The sequence below is a fragment of the Pecten maximus genome, chromosome 12 (genome assembly GCF_902652985.1).
Source record: "Pecten maximus chromosome 12, xPecMax1.1, whole genome shotgun sequence".
In the NCBI taxonomy this organism is placed as follows: Eukaryota; Metazoa; Mollusca; class Bivalvia; order Pectinida; family Pectinidae; genus Pecten; species Pecten maximus.
In genome coordinates, this window is record NC_047026.1 from 15199902 (window position 1) to 15220944 (window position 21043).

At 33.2% G+C, this 21043-nt stretch overlaps 1 protein-coding gene across 2 annotated transcripts; it reads right to left on the reverse strand.

Moving 5' to 3' along the window:
- Positions 1 to 750: 750 nt before the first annotated feature.
- Positions 751 to 15679, reverse strand: LOC117339080 (UV-stimulated scaffold protein A-like). Of its 2 annotated transcripts, none has more exons than XM_033900455.1 (14): positions 15159 to 15679; positions 14292 to 14467; positions 14004 to 14158; positions 13061 to 13181; positions 11944 to 12668; positions 10824 to 10962; positions 10384 to 10467; positions 9577 to 9817; positions 8919 to 9071; positions 8580 to 8640; positions 7739 to 7861; positions 6516 to 6615; positions 5754 to 5964; positions 751 to 2509 (listed from the first exon to the last, which is right to left on the reverse strand). In XM_033900455.1, exons 1-14 carry the CDS (start codon positions 15293 to 15295, stop codon positions 2413 to 2415), a joined length of 2523 nt encoding a protein of 840 aa, XP_033756346.1. In that variant the 5' UTR covers positions 15296 to 15679; the 3' UTR covers positions 751 to 2412. The 2 variants fall into 2 exon arrangements, with proteins under 2 accessions (XP_033756346.1, XP_033756345.1); XM_033900454.1 differs by having other exon boundaries at positions 8919 to 9101.
- Between the last annotated feature and the right edge of the window lie 5364 nt (positions 15680 to 21043).

Sequence of the window (21043 nt, forward strand, 5' to 3'; positions counted from 1 at the left end):
TCATTTAGTGCCATGAAAAACATATCAGTTTGTTACCCGAGTTATCTAATACAGATCAGAATAAAGAGAAACTTGTTTTATCTGACTCCTGATTATTCTGACATTTTGTGTAATATGACATAATGAGGTAATTCATTTTCATATTGAAACTAAAAAATTGAGTCCCGACCAGAAGGGTTCGAAAGTGACCTTCGACCCTTTATCCTTGTCCAATGACCACCAGAACGTGATCAGGTGTAGAACCTGAGGCTATGATATAATATGGTATAAATTTTAACCAGATCTTTTGGAGGTACTCAAGATATATCATTAATTCAGAAGAGGACAGGACACAACATAATAACTAACACTTTATACCAACCTGTGTATTGCGACATACTGTCTAATTCGACATAACAATGAACAGTAAGTCTTATTTCCAACACTACCAAATAAAACCTCAGTATTCTGACATTCTGTCCTATGTGATATACATTTTTTTTCTGATTAGACAGGTTTCACTTATCACAGTATATAATTAATAAATAGTACACATGAATTGTTACATGGTCAACAATGTTAATTTTTATCATTGCACACAAATACTCCATACATCAATATCTTAACACATATTCAATTACAACAAGAAATTAAAATCTTTAATCATCAGACATTGTGTTAATAATTAGATATATAAAATAGTAACACAAATGACAAAGGAAGACAATTTTGTGTAATGTGCCCTGACCAGGCTTTGAACTCATGATTTTCGACACCCTAATCTCCTAGCCAGAAATACCCACAGCTTATACCACTACACTACATCCACTTTCTTAAAAGTTTCAGTGGTGCAGTGATGGCCCAATATCCTGACATAAACATAGTGAACAATAGTCTATCAAATGATCAATACATATATCTTAACATTTACATATGCAAAAATAATCTTATAAATATAAGCAACCTTCCCTTTAGAGGGATAGATCACTAATGCCCTGGTTACTGTACAATTACAATGTACATTAAATAGTAATTACATGAACAAGAGATCCCTGGGGGGTCTTGGTGCCCAACATCATATGATATTCATTAATAGTTAGTTATAAGTTTGAACTTTTCTCAATCATTCTTTATTTTAATGACTTGTTATGACAATCATGTCCACCCTGAATGAATTCAGTCAGCTACTCTAGGATTCCAACCAATAATAAATTAAGTCATCAACATTTTATATGCATAACACAGGCACCAAGGGAAACATACATGTGAAGATTTTTTTCTAATAAAAATTGCTAACAAGTATAATTGTTTAATGAAGGACAAAGTGATAGACAAAAGACAATTTCTATATTTGGTTTATTTTGTTTAACACCCTACTAACAGTCAGAGTCATTTAAGGACGTGTCAGGTTTTGGAGGTGGAGGAAAGCCGTATTACCCAGAGAAAAACCACCGGCCTACGGTCAGTACCTGGCAACTGCCCAACGCAACCCAGAGGTGGAGGGCTAGTGATAAAGTGTCAGGACACCTTTACCACTCAGCCACCGCGGCCCCACAGGCCACCACGACCCTACACAATTTCTATAGCCCATTCCTTCAAAACAAGCTGAGCTGAAAGTCAATACTGTCAGACAGTGGTGTAATGTATTAGGAATCTTGTATTAAGTTGAAATAAAGATTAAAGAGAGGTAACTCCTTGGATGAAGCATGGGCGACCACCTTAATATTGTTTAACCCGTATTTACTAATCAAGAGTTCAATAAGGGAAGCAAACACATATAATATAAGAATGGAACATCAACATTGATAAATGTTAAAAATTGTAACGTTCATACAGCTTTAGGAGATTTGAACAAGACTCGATAACGAGTACATAAATTATTTGTACAATTATGTATTGTATACATTTACATTGTAGTCTATGGCAAACAAGATTTCTTCATAAATAAACATAAAAATATACATTTTAGAAGTACCTAGTATAACATTAAAATATACTGCAAAGCATACATTGAGAAAACACAAAAATATTTTAATACAAACACAAAACTCCTGGACTGTAAATTGGTTTTTAAAAGACCGTATATGTCCAATAAATACTTACACATCTAAACCTAAAATTTCCAAATTGAACACAATTACCATGACTGGAAAGGTTGTTCCTGTAAATGGATGATCAGATTATTTTTTCCACAGTTTTTCATAATCTAGTTTGAATCAGACACAAATAAATACGATTCTGAGATAATAAATTGCGGATCATACTGATAGGCTGTCTATAATTTTTGTATATATTGTTTGTATAAAGAAGTTTTAAGTGACCTCAAAATATCCCAGCTGATGGCACCAAATAAGTCTTATTCAACATAAAGTCATCCTGAACGTTAACTCCATGTCATCTGAAATAGTTCACTGTCACACTATCATTCTCTGTTCATTTGAGAGCATAGTTAAACTGGTTTCCAAACTTGTCCCGTACTTTCTTGAAAGCAATTTCATTTTGCGCAGCAGCAACTCGTTTTAATGCTGACCTAAAAATAAAAGGGTTTTAAATGATAGTGAAAAATACTGAAAACTGTAATTTATCCTGCAATTGAGGGGGCCAACATAAGTCAACCCAAGGAGTGGGGTCTGTATTAAAACACTGCCTTACAGATAGGTTCGATGGTGTGTATATATAATATATACAGTAATAGGCGTTTGACACAATAATTATCAACTGATGGGATCATCAACACAAATAATACTCCACGATATAATCCCGTTTGTTTACTACATTTAATCAATTGTTTCCTGTCCTTTGTCTGCATGTGATTGTTTTTTTTTATCTTTCAAAAATTTTTTATTTTCTTCCATACATATGCATACACGTAGCAATACATAATATTGGTGTATATTTAATCGCATTAATTACACTTTTTCATACGCTTAATAAAAAATTCGCTCATCAATACATGAAGTATACCTCAGATGCAGTTTCGCCCCAATACATTAAATCGTGCAATCGTATAAAATGTTCATCACGATATCATATTATCTCATTGTGTAATGTGGCTGATAGAACATACTCTTTTATATATATATATATATATATTTTTATTGTGTTGCTATAGCTATTTGTGGTATACCTCAGGTAAGGATATTGCCATATTAGTTCAGAAGAAAACTTTTTATACATATAGATATACAAAAAACAAAAAACAAAAACATACATAAAGACTTGTTACATGCACAGACTCATACTTTAACAGTAATAGAGTTCTGAAAGTAACAATAACAAGTTTTACTTTTTTTGATTTGTTACGTTACAAGTGCTTTCAAATCAACCCATCGTTTTTCAAATTTTTGGACAGTCATATTTTTCCTATGAATGTACTGTTCAATTTTGTAATGTTTTTCCAGTTCCATTTTGAATATAAATAGAGCAGGCAGATGATTTTTATACTTTTGCTTGTATATGTGCAATTTTGCTAAAACAATAATTAAGTTTATGTTGTTTATTTCGTTGTCCGTTTTCCCAAGGATAACATCTGAATTAATCAAACTCAGAGTTTTCCCGGTTTTGTTTTCTACCCATGTGGTGAATTCTTGCCAAAATTTTGTAACAAGAGTACATTCCCAAAACAAGTGGATTATTGATTCTATATTTGCTTTACAAAATGAGCATACAGGCGAGTTAATTACACCTATCATACGCAGGTATTTGTTTGTGCTAATGATTCTGTGAGTAATTCGGTATTGGAACCATTGAAGTGTAGAGTCCGAGGTTAACTTAAATATTATAAAGTTAATCTTTTCCCACCAGTATTGATTTTGATGTATATCAAGTTCAAGTGACCATTTGACTTTGTATTTATCATTTGTAGATAAATCTTTAATAAAAAGATTATATATCGAGAGTCCTCGTTGTTTATTTGTTAAGATGTGATAAATGTACTTTTGACAATGTGGAAGTATAATAGTGGAATTATAATTTCTCAGAAAAGGCCATTTAGACAGAATGGTATTCCTGATGCCATAAAACTGAGTTAGTATTGGTGAAAAAGAAACTTTTTCGCAAAATTCTTCATAGTTCTCAATTAATTTACCTTGGTCATTACATAAGTCATACACATAACATATCCCTTTTCGTGACCATTGTTTAAAATGTAAGGTCTTGTTATCAATCTTTATTTCTGGATTGTGCCACAAGGGACGATACAAAACACTTTCTTCGTTGCATGGAAGGTACAAAAAACAATGTATATTTTCAAGGACTTCTTTCCAGAACAGATTTTTAATAGATTTCGACTTTTTTCTCCAATAGTCCGCCCCATATGAAATAATAGTAAATTTTGATTCGCCAATCACTTCTTCAAAAAGGTAGGTCCATGAATTCTCATTTGTTAACAGGCGTTTTATCCAGGATAGTTTCATGGATTTAATGAAAGCATCAATTTGAACCATTTTAAGACCGCCGTCTTTGTAATTTTGAACTATCAGGTTTCTCGAGATTCTGTCGTTTTTCCTGCCCCATATAAAATTGTATAAAAGTCTTTCTAGGATTTTTACAAAGTCCTTATCAGGTCTTGGAATACTTATAAATAAATGTGTTAATTTAGAAAGAATGATGCTTTTAACAACTGTAATTCTACCTATTGGACTAAGACACCTCTTTGACCATATGTGAATGAGAGTTTTAATTTCTTTAAGTTTGTCACAGTAATTCAAGTCAGCAAGCTCTGACAGATTCGGACTAAATTTCACTCCTAGGAAAGTGAATGGTTCATTTGACCAAGAAAGGTTATTATTAGCACATATCCTATCCGTACTTAATTTTTTAGTTCCAAACCATATACACTTTGTTTTTTCGATGTTGGGTTTTAACCCAGAGTATTTGGCGTATTGAGTAAGAAGATCTAAAGTTTTCTTGAGTGCTTTGTCTGAGCCATCTAATGTGAGACCAGTATCATCAGCATACTGCGATAACTTGAATTCTTTATTACCGACTTTGATGCCTTTTATGTCTTTATCATTTCTAATTAGTATGCCAAGTATCTCCACACACATAATAAAAAGATAGGGTGACAGCGGATCGCCTTGTCTACATCCTCTACCAATATTAAAAAATTGAGAGAAAAAACCATGTTGTGTAACACATAAAGATGCCTTTTGGAATAAAGTATGGATAACATTTTTGAGATAATTACCAAAGTTAAAATATGTTAAAACCTTTGTTATGAAGTTCCATGAAATAGAGTCGAAGGCCTTTTCGAAATCTATTAATAATAATAAACCAGGTATCTCCTTCTCTTCTGCATATTGCATTAAGTCATAAATTTGTCTAACATTTTCACCAATAAATCTACCTTTTAAAAAACCCCTTTGATTTTCATGTATTATACTGTTTAAAACATCTTTTAATCGATAAGCAACTGCATTAGAGAGTATTTTATAGGAAACATTAAGAAGAGATATTGGTCTCCAATTTTTTAGGAGTTCTCTAGGTTTATTACCCTTAGGTAGTAGAGATACAACGCCTTGCATGTGATTGTTTGTAATTTACTTTTGTCTTGATAAAGGGATGGATTGTCTCGAAAATTTAACAACTACCTTTCACTATTACTTCACTGATCATATAAATATGAATTTGCATTTTTTCGTTTCATTTTCATATGAAATGAATCCACAAAAAAAGCAGTTTAGTAAGGATATACACACATATATAAACATTCAAATGAAAACAAAATAAATTTCACCAAGAATAGATTTTATCCAATGAGAAGATATACTTACGGTTTAAATATTTTTGCCTCAAGCCTGTTACGTGCGGTGTTTGTGGACTCTCTAATGTTGGTTAGGTTTGGGTGTTTTGATTGCTTTCCTTTGCCTTTACCTTTACCCTTGCCTTTACCTTTACCCTTTGACCTCCCAGAGCCAAGGTCAATGCCCGTGGCTGCCTCAATATCTGCCTGGAGTTCTGGGTCCTGCCAAGGAGGTAGCTCATCTAGAAAATAAAACAAAATCTTAATTACTTAAGCATTGATGTCAATTCATTTTTAGTTTCATCGGGGTATGAAAAAAAATTTTGTTTGCAAACTGTATGCTACGCGGATTCTTACAGAAGATTGCAAACAATTTTTTTTTCATACCCCTATGAAACTAAAAAATAATTGACATCAACGCTTATAATTAATTTTTGAAAATAATTTTCTAATTTAAAACATGTTTTATGGACGATTTTACTGGTTTTATATGGGATTCTTTTTCTCAAATCAATACGCAACGTCAATTGTCGTATTGTGATGTCACATTTTTCACGCCATTCTCGGAATTATTTATCATAGTGGTATGAAAAAAAATCTCAACCAATCAGAAAGCTACATTCTGCGTACAAACAATGGAAAATTAATTATATCAAAATTAAATCTTACTAATAATTAGTTCACAAATTTTGTTCTACCTTAAATTTTACTGACTGAAAAAAATACATGTATGAATTATATATGTATATATTCTAAGGCTTAGATTTCACAGGACTTTGAGGTAAATACTAACCTAGGACATCAGGCTCCTTACTGGCCAATCTAGCAATGTCTTCTGGTTCTGTTGGATTTCCAAGGTCATCTCGTGGAATGACCTTCCCATGGAACGGACACTGTAATAAAGCATAAAAACTATTTTTTTGTTGAAAATTTTAAGATAAATACAAAGCTACATGTTAGGAATAATGTTCTGAGCTCTGTGATAGATAATTCTTCATGAAATACACACGATTATTTCAAATGCAAATTACTACATTAGCTGGGAACATCTGTACAGCAGTACATACAGCTTTCAATGGAGTTTGCCGAAAAAAGTCTTACTTCACGTTCTTCATTTGACAAGTTCGAACTATCCGAAATGGTGTCAGTTATAAACAGCCAGAGTTTGAACTATTACTAGCTAAAAATTATTGTTTTTCTAGAAAAAAATGTGTGTTCGAACTATCTGCGTGTTCGAATTAATCGGAGGTTTACCGTAAATACTCAAAAGTACTCAGCTTAACTGTTACCATCATTTATGATATACCAAGCTAGATTTGACGGTATCTCAAATTCAAATTCTCATCATATCTATCCCAGAAAAAGCTTTTGTTATACCTACACAAAATTAATGAATCGACAAAGAATGGAAGTAGGGCTCATCACAGGAATGTGTAATAGCATTTATTGTCTATACCAGCGGACTCATTACCAAGCATAGACTCATTCAGCATTGCCAGATACAATCCTGACTTGTCTGGTTTCTTCTAACCTGTTTGCCCTGTATCCAGTCAGTGATGTACCAATATATTACAACTGCTTTTAACCCTTATCAACTGTATAAAGCAACCATCACCTGAAATTCCTTCACCTTCGCTGAATTCATGAGTGGATAGTATGGTTCCATGGGGCTTGACATGTTTGTATGACTCAGAATGAAAAGTTAACTGTAGGGTCTCACCCCTAGATCACTTCCTATTGTCAAATAATTATAATAAGTGGTCTAGGGGTTGAACCCTAGGGTTAACTTTTCGTTCTGGAATGATAGAACATGTCAAGCCCCTGAGTGTGGTTCTGTAATGATAGAACATGTCAAGCCCCCGAGTGTGGTTCTGGAATGATAGAACATGTCAAGCCCCTGAGTGTGGTTCCACAGTAAAATAGAAAGATCAGTCTATAATTTTTTTTTTTAATTTTGATTTAAAGATTTTGATACTAATTCCTAACAAAGAAACAAAACAACAGACTAACAGGTACCTTGTGTCTGTCCTTCCTTTCACAGAGCTTTCCGTTTGGCAGTGGAGCACGACAACTCCATTTGACGGGCTCAAACTTCCCTGTGAAACTAATGTTACGTTTGGTTATAGCAGCCTTTCCCTCCTACAAACAGAAATGTTTACAACAAGTCTTAATATTGTGGATTTTTTCACCAATACGTATAAAAACAACATAAGAGGCTCAATGGTCTTGCATCATTCACAAGGAAATTTCAGTGTACACTTGAAAACACTCAAGTAATACACATATTTTCTTAATTTGAGATCCATCACATGGTGTAATGCAAAGAAGTCAAAACTTCACAAGACTTATTTTGAAGCCACTCCATTTTACATCTTTTTAGCAAATTCTTTAAAAATCCTCAGTTTTGATAAATAGCAATTTAAAGCAAGTCGCATCCATTTCCCCAATTTGGCCCCACCCCTCTGGCCACAGACAAGCTATTGGAACCGTTAAGGCAAACATTTCTTCCTCTTCCCCAAAGATGCTTCGTAACAAATTTTGGTCAAAATTAATTAAGTGGTTCATGACTAGTACAATTATTAGGAAAAACTGATGCCGCATCATGGGCCATGGCATGCACTCAAAGGTTTGTCAGACCAAGTGAGCTAAAAATGTCTATTCTCATTTCTTTATCATGAAAAAAAAAGTAAGTAAATTCTAAATTTCATTTTTAGAATCCAAGACATTACAAAATCAGAAATTTTAGATATATTGTTTTTTTTAATTTACCTATCTTAAGAAAGTAAAATTCAAAATGTTCAATCTTATCATATGATGAATATGACACATGTATCACTGTATCAAATTTGTAACAAACCTTTTCTGGGACATCAGAAGCTTCTTCTGAAGGTGTCCAGAATCTGTGCAGAGAATCATACCTAAAACGAAAAAAATATGGAGTTTGTAAATTGGTTTTTAAGAAAAGGCTTTAAATGCATAGAAATGATTCATCAAAATGGGATTTGATAAAAGCGTATGTGCCAGATGAATTTTTGATCAAATATCTTAATAAAATATTGAGAAACTAAACAATATACATGTACATATTGATTATAATTTCTCAATTCAAGAGAACACATGTATGTTTACATGCACAAAATACCTTCAGGAAGTTAGTACTCTTTCTGAAAGATCCATGTTTTTCAATATCACCTACTTTTCCACCATAGGCATGGCTATATTTTCTGGGTCCTCCCAATGTTCCAGGTCCACACCATACGAGATCAATGGTGCTTTCTGTAACAGCCTTTCTTTCCTTGAACTTTCACTTGCACTAGAAGAACCAGGTTTTTCCCTTGTCTTTTCATTACTGAGAGAGGAAGAACTTTTCTCTGCATTGCTGGAAATTGATCAAGAAACCAGCATAAATGTATTTTGCATCAATTCCTGTACATCTGTCCATGCCAACAAAAGTGATTAACTTACATGAGTTAATAACTTGTTACACTTGATTCATAACTGTTTAAATAAATTAAGTTCAACTCAAATGTAAATTGTGGAAGAAATGATCATCAATTAATTTTTAGTGAAAAGAGCTTATGTCTGACTAATCAGCAGAAGATCAGGAAAGTAACTCCTCTGGACCTCCATCTAGTCTCCAGTAATATCACAGCACAAACAAACCTTGAGACTCAAGTCAAAATTTGATCCCAACAGAAATGGCTTTATTGAGACATCAGAATCGATGGGACATATTTGCATACAAACGGATGACCATGTCACCAAATTTAGGCTTGTTAGATGAAACTATTGTGTTACTGACAGTAGGATTCAAGCCTGTTTTAACTTAAGTCACCATAACACGAGTACATTACCTTGGGCCAGGATTACCGACTTCCTTCCCCAGGCGTTTGAGGTTGGCCTTGAGGGATGCAGGATCATCGACACTGTCCTCCTCAACACGACATTTGATGTCCCAGTACTGAGGGGTTTCTTTCTTCACGAGTGGATTCTGGCTTGTTGATGGTGCTGGCTTCTTATTTTTTGCAGGGAGTATCTTAAGATGAGCTGTCCCAAGTTGACTTTGCTCTGTTGTACTGGGCAAGGGCTCCAAACCTGTGATACATGAAGTTGAACTTTATTATTATAATACATGAAGTTGTACTTTATTATTATATACATGAAGTTGTACTTTATTATAATAATACATGAAGTTGTACTTTATTATTATAATACATGAAGTTGTACTTTATTAGTATAATACACGAAGTTGTACTTTTTAGTATATATCATCAATAAACCAAATATATCTGCTTATTTAATTGGAATATAAAGACCTATGACTTTAAAATAAATCCTCCAGTTTTCCTTATGCATACTAGAGTTTTCCTGAAAGTATCTCCGATACTTTGGAAGAAGTTCATCTCAAAATAACAGCAATCTTACATCAACCTGTTAAACTGTACAGTTATAATTATGTGTGTTGTTCTATTTTATCATGAAATATTTATCCTTAAAATGTTGGGAAACATGAATATTATTTCATGTTTGTGAAACTTTATTACTCGGTAACCTCAGGTATCTAAATGACGAATGTGGTCACTCCAGGTGAAATGATAGTTGGGTTATGCCAAAAGGCAAAATCTCAATGATAGAGAAAATAATTTGCTTTTGTACTGTACCATACTCAGCGCGAAGGTGAGCTGGAATATGTGGTTCATATCCTTCCTTCTCTGGAACTTCTTCAAATTCCTCTTCACTCTCATCTGAAAATCATTATTCTAAAAATGTCATTATCATTTAAAGTCATTTTAAAGAAAACAGGACATTATATATACATGTAATGTTATAATAGAAAAGATGCTTTGATATTAAATCAAATATTCCATTTTATTAAAGATTAAACTTTAAAGTATCTGTGTTGTACATATGGTAATTTATACTATGAGTTTGAAAAAAATCAGTGAATTTAACAAGATTGTGAACATTAATATTTCCCAGACCGAAATACAATGTATGACATATCCGAGAATGTAATTATTCTATTAAGATATAAATCAAATTACCTGAATATTTATATTAATAAACTTATCTATATACATGTATGTTGTCAAGACAGTACCTGAATCTCTCCTGGTATCAACCTTTTCCTCTGGGACAATTTTCAACTCATGAAACTGTTTCTTGGTTTTCTCCATCTCTGATTTCAGGTTGATAACTTTTTTTATTTCTTCTTGTTTCGCTCCATATTTAGAAAGAACCTATAATCAAAGAAAATTATTATATAATCGATAGTGATAGTTAAAATATCTAAAAATAAGTTATATGATCTTTTGTCATGGTTGAAATATCTAAAAAAAAATCTACAATATATTATTTTTAGAAATAGGAAAAAAAACTAATTTTGTCATAGTTGATATATCTAAAACAATACTTTTACAAGCTTTAAGTACAAAAGACAGAAACAATTTTCAAATCTTTAGATTTTGTATTTTCTGGTATATATAACTACCTATGAAAATAAAATATTGCAATATAAACTCATAAGTTATAGTCCTGGGAAGTTTAGATAAAAAAAAGAAATTTGTTGATCAGTAAAACCATCAGTGGTATTTTATTGCCTAACTAGACTTTGCTTTTTGCCATCATTTTATTATCTCACAATGACAGTAGGGACTTTTCTAAATTGATTTTATCTCCAAAATGATATTTATTTATGTTTCAAACAACTAGTTACCAAAGTAGTTGTCTTTTTTTCCTTAATTCACTTATTAATTCAGTATACAATCTTTTCTTTTACAAGCTGAGTGGGATTTCATATTCTAATGTCGTTATGTCGTACTTGCCTGTTTCTATGAGATAAATCATACCCTAGATATGTTTACAAGGGAAGTTTTGGGCCGATAAAACGAAGAACAATTTTGAGAATGGTGGGGAAATATATACTTTTGTTTGTTTTTGTTTAACGTCCTATTAACAGTCAGGGTCATTTAATTAGGACGTGCCAGGTTTTGGAGGTGGAGGAAAGCCGGAGAACCCAGAGAAAAACCACCGGCCTACGGTCAGTACCTGGCAACTGCCCCATGTAGGTTTCGAACTCGCAACCCAGAGGTGGAGGGCTAGTGATAAAGTGTCGGGACACCTTAACCACTCGGCCACCGCTGCCCCGGTAAATATATACACAACAATTAACGTACAACGCTTCATTCTGAAAGTGATGTAAATTGGGTTTAGTTCTCTACCTGTAACCAGTGTTGTACTGTAGGGAAATACTTGGACACGATGAGTCTGTACAAATCCTTGAGTGTAGTAAGGACTGCCTGGTTGTCCTCGGTCTCCTGTAGCGACACAGGTCCTGGGTTAACATCTATAGTGATGTTGTATCTGTGTGTCCCTAAACCATGTTGCTGGACAAAATAATCTTCATCTATACTCTCCATATCATCATCCTCATCATCACTTTCTGAATTACTTAAATTCAAATGATGTCCATTATCCAACCGACTCTCACATCCACTCTTAAAATTTTCACTATTACAATTAGATTTTAAATTTTCGTTTTCATTCTTATCATTGCTTTCTGTACTGTTGAAGCTATCAGTCTTTGCCATTACATCATCGCCATTTAATAACGAATTGTCTCCTTTAGATAATGAATCACAGTTTTTTGCACTTGATGTGAAAGTTTCACAATTCGTCTTTTCTAACACCGAGTTTGTTTGATCTGAAAAATTTTTATTTTCACATTTAACACCAGAAATTTCACTTTCATTGAGCATGTCTGAGTTTTCTCCATTTGAATATGTCACTAAATTTCCTGAATATTGTTTGTCCGAGACATCGGTTTTCTGATCTTCCTGTATTTTATCGTCTGGAGCCTTGATAAAAAAGTTTTCTGGTGAAGGAAGGAGCAAATCAAAACATGTCTGTACTTCCTTTAAACTGTTCTGTATATCTCCACCGGTATCTGAAAGAAAGTCATCATGAATGTAAATCTATTAATCTATCAATTTTACATCAAATTTTGAAATTTCCTCTCACAAGTATTTCAATGAAATTGTACCTATTCATCATCTTTTTAAAAATAAAAATTCCCTTAAATTCATATTACCAGTTACAAATTGACAAGTAGAAATAATTTTGTTACGAAAAAGATTAAGCTAATGTATTATTGTTGTGCTGTTTTAAGTAGTATCAACTTAAATTTCTTCAAATCAATTGTTCTAGATATGAAAACACTGTACATGGTTTGGCTATAGAAGTTATTTCAAAATAAAACCCTCAATGTCAAATCTACATTTAGTCATTCATACATTTCTGTAAACAAGCAAAGGGATATATTTTGAATCTGGTGTATACCTTCCAATTCACAGAGAACTTTCTTTATTCTCTCAGTAGCAATCCTCTTGTTCTTTGCTTCCTCTTCTCTCTGACGTTGTTGTTCTGCCAGTGTTCTGGCTCTTATATTGTCAAAATTCACCTGTAAGTGAAAATATGAGTGTACTGTAATTAGACATCTATTTAAATATTTTGTCTAGCTTCTTTAATGTATAAGTAATCTTCAGCACATTAACAGGGCTCAAAGTGCCTTAAATTCACCATTGGCAACCAGATATTGACCTATAAGGTGCCTGCATGGCGACTAGAAAATTTGTTTTGAAGCATTAGACATGAAGTAAAATCCCAAAAATGTGCCCTACTTCCATCACATAAACACTTCTCTGCTCACAATCTAAAACAATGCTTTGTAACATGGCTGCAGTTTCCACTACTGAGTTTCAATATGTTGTGATTTCATCAAACTGTGATGACAACTGGACCGAGTGATCCGACTTTTGGTACCTAGATTTTATGGCCTGGTAGTCCAATAAGCCACCTAGTAAAAATTAACACTTTTGAGCCCTGATTAATAAATATTGCATTGGGTTAATATCAAGGTTTCTATCTCTGAGTCCTGTTTGTAATTAAACAAGAAAATAAATAAAGATCATCAAATTTAGCCCCCATCATCAAGTACACTATTAGAATCAATATATAAAAAAAATACAAAGAATTCTGCACACATATTTGTTTTGTTACATGTACACAAATAAGAAAAGAACAGTTGAAAAACTGAAGACTTCTTATTTTGTATTGTATCAGAGCTTCAGCCAAGCATTTTTTTATATCATTTAGAGATACAAATATGTTGATAAAATGTTTGATTGGAATTTCAAAGAATTGTAATAAATAACTTCACAAAGTCCTGTGAAAGTTATATATTATATTGCAATATCTGTTAATCTGTACACCAGAAACTTACATGTTTGCAGGTAGAGAGGTAATTAAAGCCAAGCTTGAGTTTTTTGTAGGCTTCCCCGTATTTCTCTTGCCATTGTTGTATGGCCTTGAGCGAGTTAGTTCGTAGACTGTCTGCTGCAGCCTTTGGAGGAGGAAGTGGCTGCTCAAAATCAACCTCTGTAATTCAGGAGACAAAACACTTACAATCTTGGTAAAAAGGTTATGTGTATTCACATAAATTGTATCATGCATGTCAAAAAATCTATATGGAATATGTGTATGTATATGTGTATACTGAATATAGTCTTACCAACTGTTAATTCTAAAAAGCGTTGAAATTCAGACACTAGTAATTCCCTAAAGGCATGGGATCTGTTGAATAATTCGTCCACCATCTGGAAGGCAGAAAGTCGAACCTCAGAATGGTCTTCCTCAAGTTTTGTCATCAGCATATGAAATGCATGCTTCACATACAGATCTGAAATTCTAAAAGTAAAACAAGCCTTTATTTTGCAAATTTCTCAAATAAATTTTATTGCAATCATCACGACTACCTGGTAGTTTAAGTAATTAATTGATTAATACAGAGTCAAATTTCTGGTATCAAATTTTAACAATGTCATTCCATTTTTGTGGCTCATGCAATCATGCTCAGTAAAAGGGTTTCTTAGAACTGCCAATTGAGTTGATAAGAAAGATTACTAGTGATTATATATATTGAGATTTTTTTTAATCAAAATCTTCAATGTGACTGATAAAAATATAAGAGGCATTTATGCTGATTTTGAAATAACGTGAATGTATGCAAGCTTTTGAATTAGATACACTAGCTGAACATGTATGGTGCTGTAAATAATAACAAGAGTATTAGTAATACAAAATGTATTTAGATACAATATAACATGTATGTAGGCCTATGTGTCTGTATATATATGTAACATATCTACAGATGTAAATGCATCCTTAACTTTGATAAACAATCTAATTTTATTGATTTAAACCATGTCACATTAAAAGCGCTTAGCACATGTACAGCAGATCATCAAAGATATATGTCGACACTGTTGATATGAATGAGTGATACATATCTTTGATTTGCTTATAAATTATACTCGGTAATGATAATGATATAGCTGTAGGGATCAGGACATATCCGAATTTAAAGTTGAACAGGTACCTGCATATTTTCTTAAAGGATTTCATCACTTCAGTGTTGAGTACAGGCTTTCCCGATTCAGTCAACTGGTCTACAAGCTTCTCCATCTCGGCACAAAGCTTCAGATCGAGGCATTCATTCTCTGAATTTCCATCCATGTTGTTTTTGGGGTTGAAACACCAGACAACAAGCTCAAGTAATTCGTGTTCCCGGATGTATTATCTAACCACCATGTTGGCCAAACTCTTGTCTCCGTTCAACCCTTTGTTGTTTTCATTTTTTTCATCGTTAAAATGTAGTCTTACAGTACTGCAGCTTATATAATTCACATTCACTGTGGCTTGATTTTGGTTTATTTTTCAAGTTCAAAACGAAATTAATTATCAAATGCAGTCACCAAACGTAAAATGAGGATGTTTACATTCATGAAACTGTCTATGCGCGTTGATCCTCGCTAAAAGTGTTGGTTTCAGCATTTTCTCTGACACAACACTACAAAAACATCTATTGCACAAACAAACCGGAAGTTTTTGATTAGCTTCTAAACCTCAGATAAATCTGGACAAAATATCCGGGATTATGGCATTGTAGTCCATTCCAAAGACTCGTCAGTTTACAAAATAAATGAATAAATAAATCTAAAGAAAACGTTAAAGTTAATTATTTTTTTAAAGGAAAAATAAGTAAGTTTTGTAACAGAAAGAGAGAGATTGGAGGGTCGATATGGATAATACAAGAACAATAAAATATATACGGGACTCTAAACGAATTTATCCAAATTATATCTAACGTTATGTACTCTGTACAGTACAGCAAGAACGCCAAAAGTTTGAAATCGCTACAAGTTGGGAACACACAAGAAATTTATAATGACCGGGTATAATGTTCAAGTGTTCAAAATACATTGTATTTGCCCATATGCTTAAAACACCAGGACCTAGCGGTTAATATTGAACATCCAATATTACCAAAAGCAATAAAAGAGGGCAACATATTCGTGTTTCATTCTAACATTTATGTTAGTTACCATCGGACTGTAAGAACGGGGAAATTACATATCTATTGAAAAAAAAACAAGAAAAAAAAACAAGAAAAAAACACACAAAACGTGGAACTAGAGGGGTGTGATAATGAGTTGGGTGTGATAATGAGTTGAGTGTGTTAAAATATATTATCAGTAACAGAAAATCAGCTTCAAAAACCACGTTATGCAATGCAAAGAACATCAACAGCATTACATTTTCTGAAAGTAGTAGACGAAATCACAAAAATAAAACGTCACGAGGAACATAATTTGGATATTAAAATTAAAATCCACCTTCGACACTGTTTATCACAAGAGTCTAAATAAAGATACCGTCATTAGGAGTCAAATGAGATATATACTAATTATATATATGGACTCAATCTTTCTTGCAGGACAGGAGACAACGAGTAATAGAGCCTGCTCATTTATCAAATGTAATATTTCAAACATATATATTGACGGACCTGCAAATATTAATACAGGCCTTGGAAGTCTTTGTCAAGGCTCGTCTGAAAACAACATAAAATCACCAGGTCCGGCTTTACTTCATAAACGAACAACACCGGTCCAACTGGTCATGGTCCAACCGTTTGGACCGCAAATTCAGACTGGGTGAGTGTCCTTATGGTGTACATGAACTGATTAATACATCATGTGACGCTTTATTCCTACGAGATATTTCGTTATTTCTTCTAATGTATGCAGATGACACTGTCCTTTTTCAGAATCTGCCTCTGGCTTGCATAAGTTGCTAGATTCCTTAAAACAATATAGTGATAAGTGGCAATTGACAGTTTTAAAATACAGAAAAACAAAACAAAAATTGTTGTATTTCGAAATGGTGGCCGATTACGTATCGGCGAACAATTTCTATTTGATGGAAATGAAATTGAAATTGTTGACAGATTTAATTATCTTGGTGTAGTTTTAAACTTTAATGGCAAGTTTACAAAAACTCAAGAAAAAAATGCTGAACAAGGTCGGAAATGTATGCATAATGCATTAAGAATTTGTAATAATTTGTCTCTCAATGTAGATTCTAGACTAAATGTTTTTGATGTTTATGTTTCTTCCGTTCTTAATTATGGTTGCGAAACGTGGGGTTTTCATGCTGCAGATAAAGTAGAAAAAACAGATCTTGACTTTTTAAGAAGAATCCTAAATGTAAAGAAAAGCACGCCATCTTTAATGGTATACTCGGAGTTAGGGCGCCTGCCTTTACATATTATCAGAAAATGTCGAATAATTAAATATTGGTTGAAATTAATTAAATGTGACAATTGTATTCGTAAGTCAGTTTATGAAGAAATGAATGATTGTAATCACAGAAATTGTAATTGGCGTTGTCAAGTTAGAAACCTTTTATTGTCATCAGGTTTTGGTGATGTTAGGTTAACCCAATTTGTTGATAACGAAACTGTATTTTTACATTGTTTTAAGCAGCGTTTGATTGATAATTTTATTCAAACAAGGAATGAATTTTTTGAAAGATCGTCTAAATGTTTTTTGTATAAATTCCTGATCGATAGCTTTACGTTACAATTTTACTTAACAAAGTCTATTCCAGATGCATATTTCAAATTAATTTCGAAATTTCGACTCTCCTCGCATCAACTTTGTATAGAAGAAGGCCGGTATCGTAATATACAAAGGGCAAATAGATTATGTCGTTATTGTAATCAAAACCAAGTTGAGGACGAGTTCCATTTTATTTTGGTCTGTCCACTCTATGTAGATATTCGTAAAAAGTTTATCAAAAAGTATTATTGGAATCGCCCTTCTTCATTCAAACTTGTCCAGCTTTTATCTGTACGTAACAGAAAAGATTTATGTAATCTCGGAAAGTATTTACAATCAAGCTTGTTATCACGGTCCAGAATTCATTCTTAGTTTAATTTGATCTCATTTACTTATTTATGTTATATTACATTAGTACATTTTCCATCTCCTGCATTTGCTGTATAGTCCATCCCCTGACAGCACCACTTGACATATAGACCCTACTATTGTTTTGCTAATATATTTTACTTAGCCCCTTTTTCAGAATTGCTGCCGATTCTTCAATTATTCACCATCAATTATGAATTAGTATTTATGTTTAAAATTGCATTTGTCACTTTAGAGCCGCCCATCTTTATAAATTTCCTTATCTTGTACCTATAATTGTTTTCGAACATCTATATTGTCCATGCAATGTACAAGATCATGTTTATTATTTGATGATAGAATTATTTAGTATTTCATATGATTGATTATATATTATGTTATTATGTATATGTATCCTTATGAGCCGTAAGGCTTAAAGTGAATAAACAATACAATACATCAGGGTTGTATGTTGGGGTCGGACTTTTTTATTTACATTAATGACGAGTCGTCCACAGTAAACTGAACTGAAATGATACTAAATATATATGGATGCAATGACAATCAAGAAGATATAAAAAAAAATCAAAAAAATCAAACGGATCTGGCAATTGCACTTTAACGCATCAAGATCTAAACAATTTGGATACAGTAACCTACACACGAGTTCACCATGGTGGAAAACACGATACAATTTAAATGATAAATGTTCTCCCATCTTCAGCTTTAGCTCGACACATTACATAATTCAGCAAAGTGATTAGCTTACCTGACATTTTTTCATTCTCACATGTATTAGCATTGTCATTGATGAGTTCAGTTCTTCACAATTATTCAGCTATACATTTTCTGACTTCTAAACTTTAGTGTATCAATTTCCCAATAATTTTATCTAAATGATTGTAATTTTAAATTTGATAACCAATCTAACAGATTGTTATTTGAGCCAGAGATTGAATCTCATACATACCATAAGCGCTAATGAGTGCGGAGGAGTTCTCGTTTTACTAATGTTGTATTTTACTTTTGTTTACTCTAATTTCCTCATTAACTGACATATAATCTGAACTATAATCACTTTGTTGACCACCTTGGTTAGTATCCTCCTCCACATCGCTATTTGAACCATCTAGTTCTCGTAAGAGATAGGAAACCTAGATTAAATCGCAAGTTTAGATAATTCGATTAAAGTAATATCACCCTCATCTGATGATATATCCCTTTCCTGACGGAATCTCTTTGCGATTTTGTCTGTTTCCTAATTGGACGGGTGGATATATTTGCTAGCCACAGGTGCACAGCACGTGTAATCTTATAGTATGGGCGCCATTTGTCTTGCAACTTATTCTTCATTAGTTCATTCTTTATATATACTGTGTCTCCTACTGGAAGTTTAATTTCTTTACTGTTCTTATCTGCATATTTGACCTGCCTTTGTTTAGTGTGAATGACTGATGTTGTTTTTTTAATGCAATTTTGCGACGTTCTTCTCCTAAATACTTAGGACGTTGATGAAGCAAGTTGTTAATTGGTAATGCAACATCGCCGTAGTACAATATAAAGAATAGAGAATATTTTGACAAACGTTCGCATTTATTTTAAGTCTATTAGAGTGTGTTTTGAAGACTCTCTTTCTTAGTTTGAAAAGTAGTAAAAGATTTTTCTCTGATACAACAAAATCATAGGCGGCCTGAAATGTTTCAGGGTCCTCTCTCATAACTTTAATTTTGATATCTTCATGTTTTACCTCGACAATAAAATTCTCTATTAATTGACTCTCTGTAGCTTTCTTGTCCGTCTTGTCCCTCAAAAGCCTGTTCTGCCTCTCCTCGTAGTCTTCTATACAAAGCCTGCATATTTTCGTCTGAGTTTTGCCTTACATTAGCCAATGGAAACCAAGCACGATGGGGGTCAGCTTTCACAGCAAACCGAGACTTTAATTCCCGTTTTAATAAGTCACAGTTAGTAGATTTATTGACGTTTAAATATATCTGGATAAAGTCATTAACTGGCCCTGTACTTGTTTGAAAAGCTACAAAGTTTGATTTATCTTTTGCTAGGTGTAATGTCCATTCAATTATCCATTACGACCGAAATAAGATCTGAGTGAGACAGGCCTGTATTTTAATTAACTTCACTCGTGTCAAGGCTTATCAGCCCAGGCCCCGACCATGGATATTACACAGGTGTATACCGACACTGTATTCTGTATCTGTATCAGAAGGCACCATATATAGCCATGTAGTAATAAACATGTAGTCAGCATATACAACAGAGCCAGTCATTAATTTAATTACGGCCACACACACACAATATAACACTAGGTTCACAGAATTAGCATATTTTTCGATATTTCTAATCCAACCTTAAAATAAATCTGACTTTCCTGAGAATGGTTTAATAATCCGAGTACATGTAATATTTTGTATACCTATCATAGAAGATGAGCTCGAAAATTATGCATTGATTTCATGAAAACAGAATTTGCATCAATGTTTGCCATAATGAGACTCATTACTTCAGTACCAAAAAGGATCAACAAATCTAAATCACCTACTATGCGCCGTCTTTTTTTTAATTGCAGTTCAGGCGCGTCCGTCATGTTTAAGCTTTTTCTATCGTATCTTCTGAATCCATCATTCTGATGTTTTGTAGTTCAGCATCTATTGCTTACGTCTTGACTTCCCATTCCATTCCTGGTCACGGCACCAAAATTTACACAAATTGTAACACAAGGCGTGAATGCTTGTATGATGGTTGATAACATAATTGTTTACAAACACAGTGATCGTATAGAATCTTCTGTTAATACAATAATCTGTTGTCTATCATGACTGGATCTGTGGTTTAATTTGCCCGGAGACACTGTCATGTGTACCGAGAGGTTCTCCTGCTCCCTCTGCTTCTCTAGCTATAAAACCAACGTTGACTACGTTTCCAATCACTTACTGTCCCCGTGAGCCGGCTGTCTGATTATCTTGTGCTACTGTTACCTAATCCTATTAGGATGTTT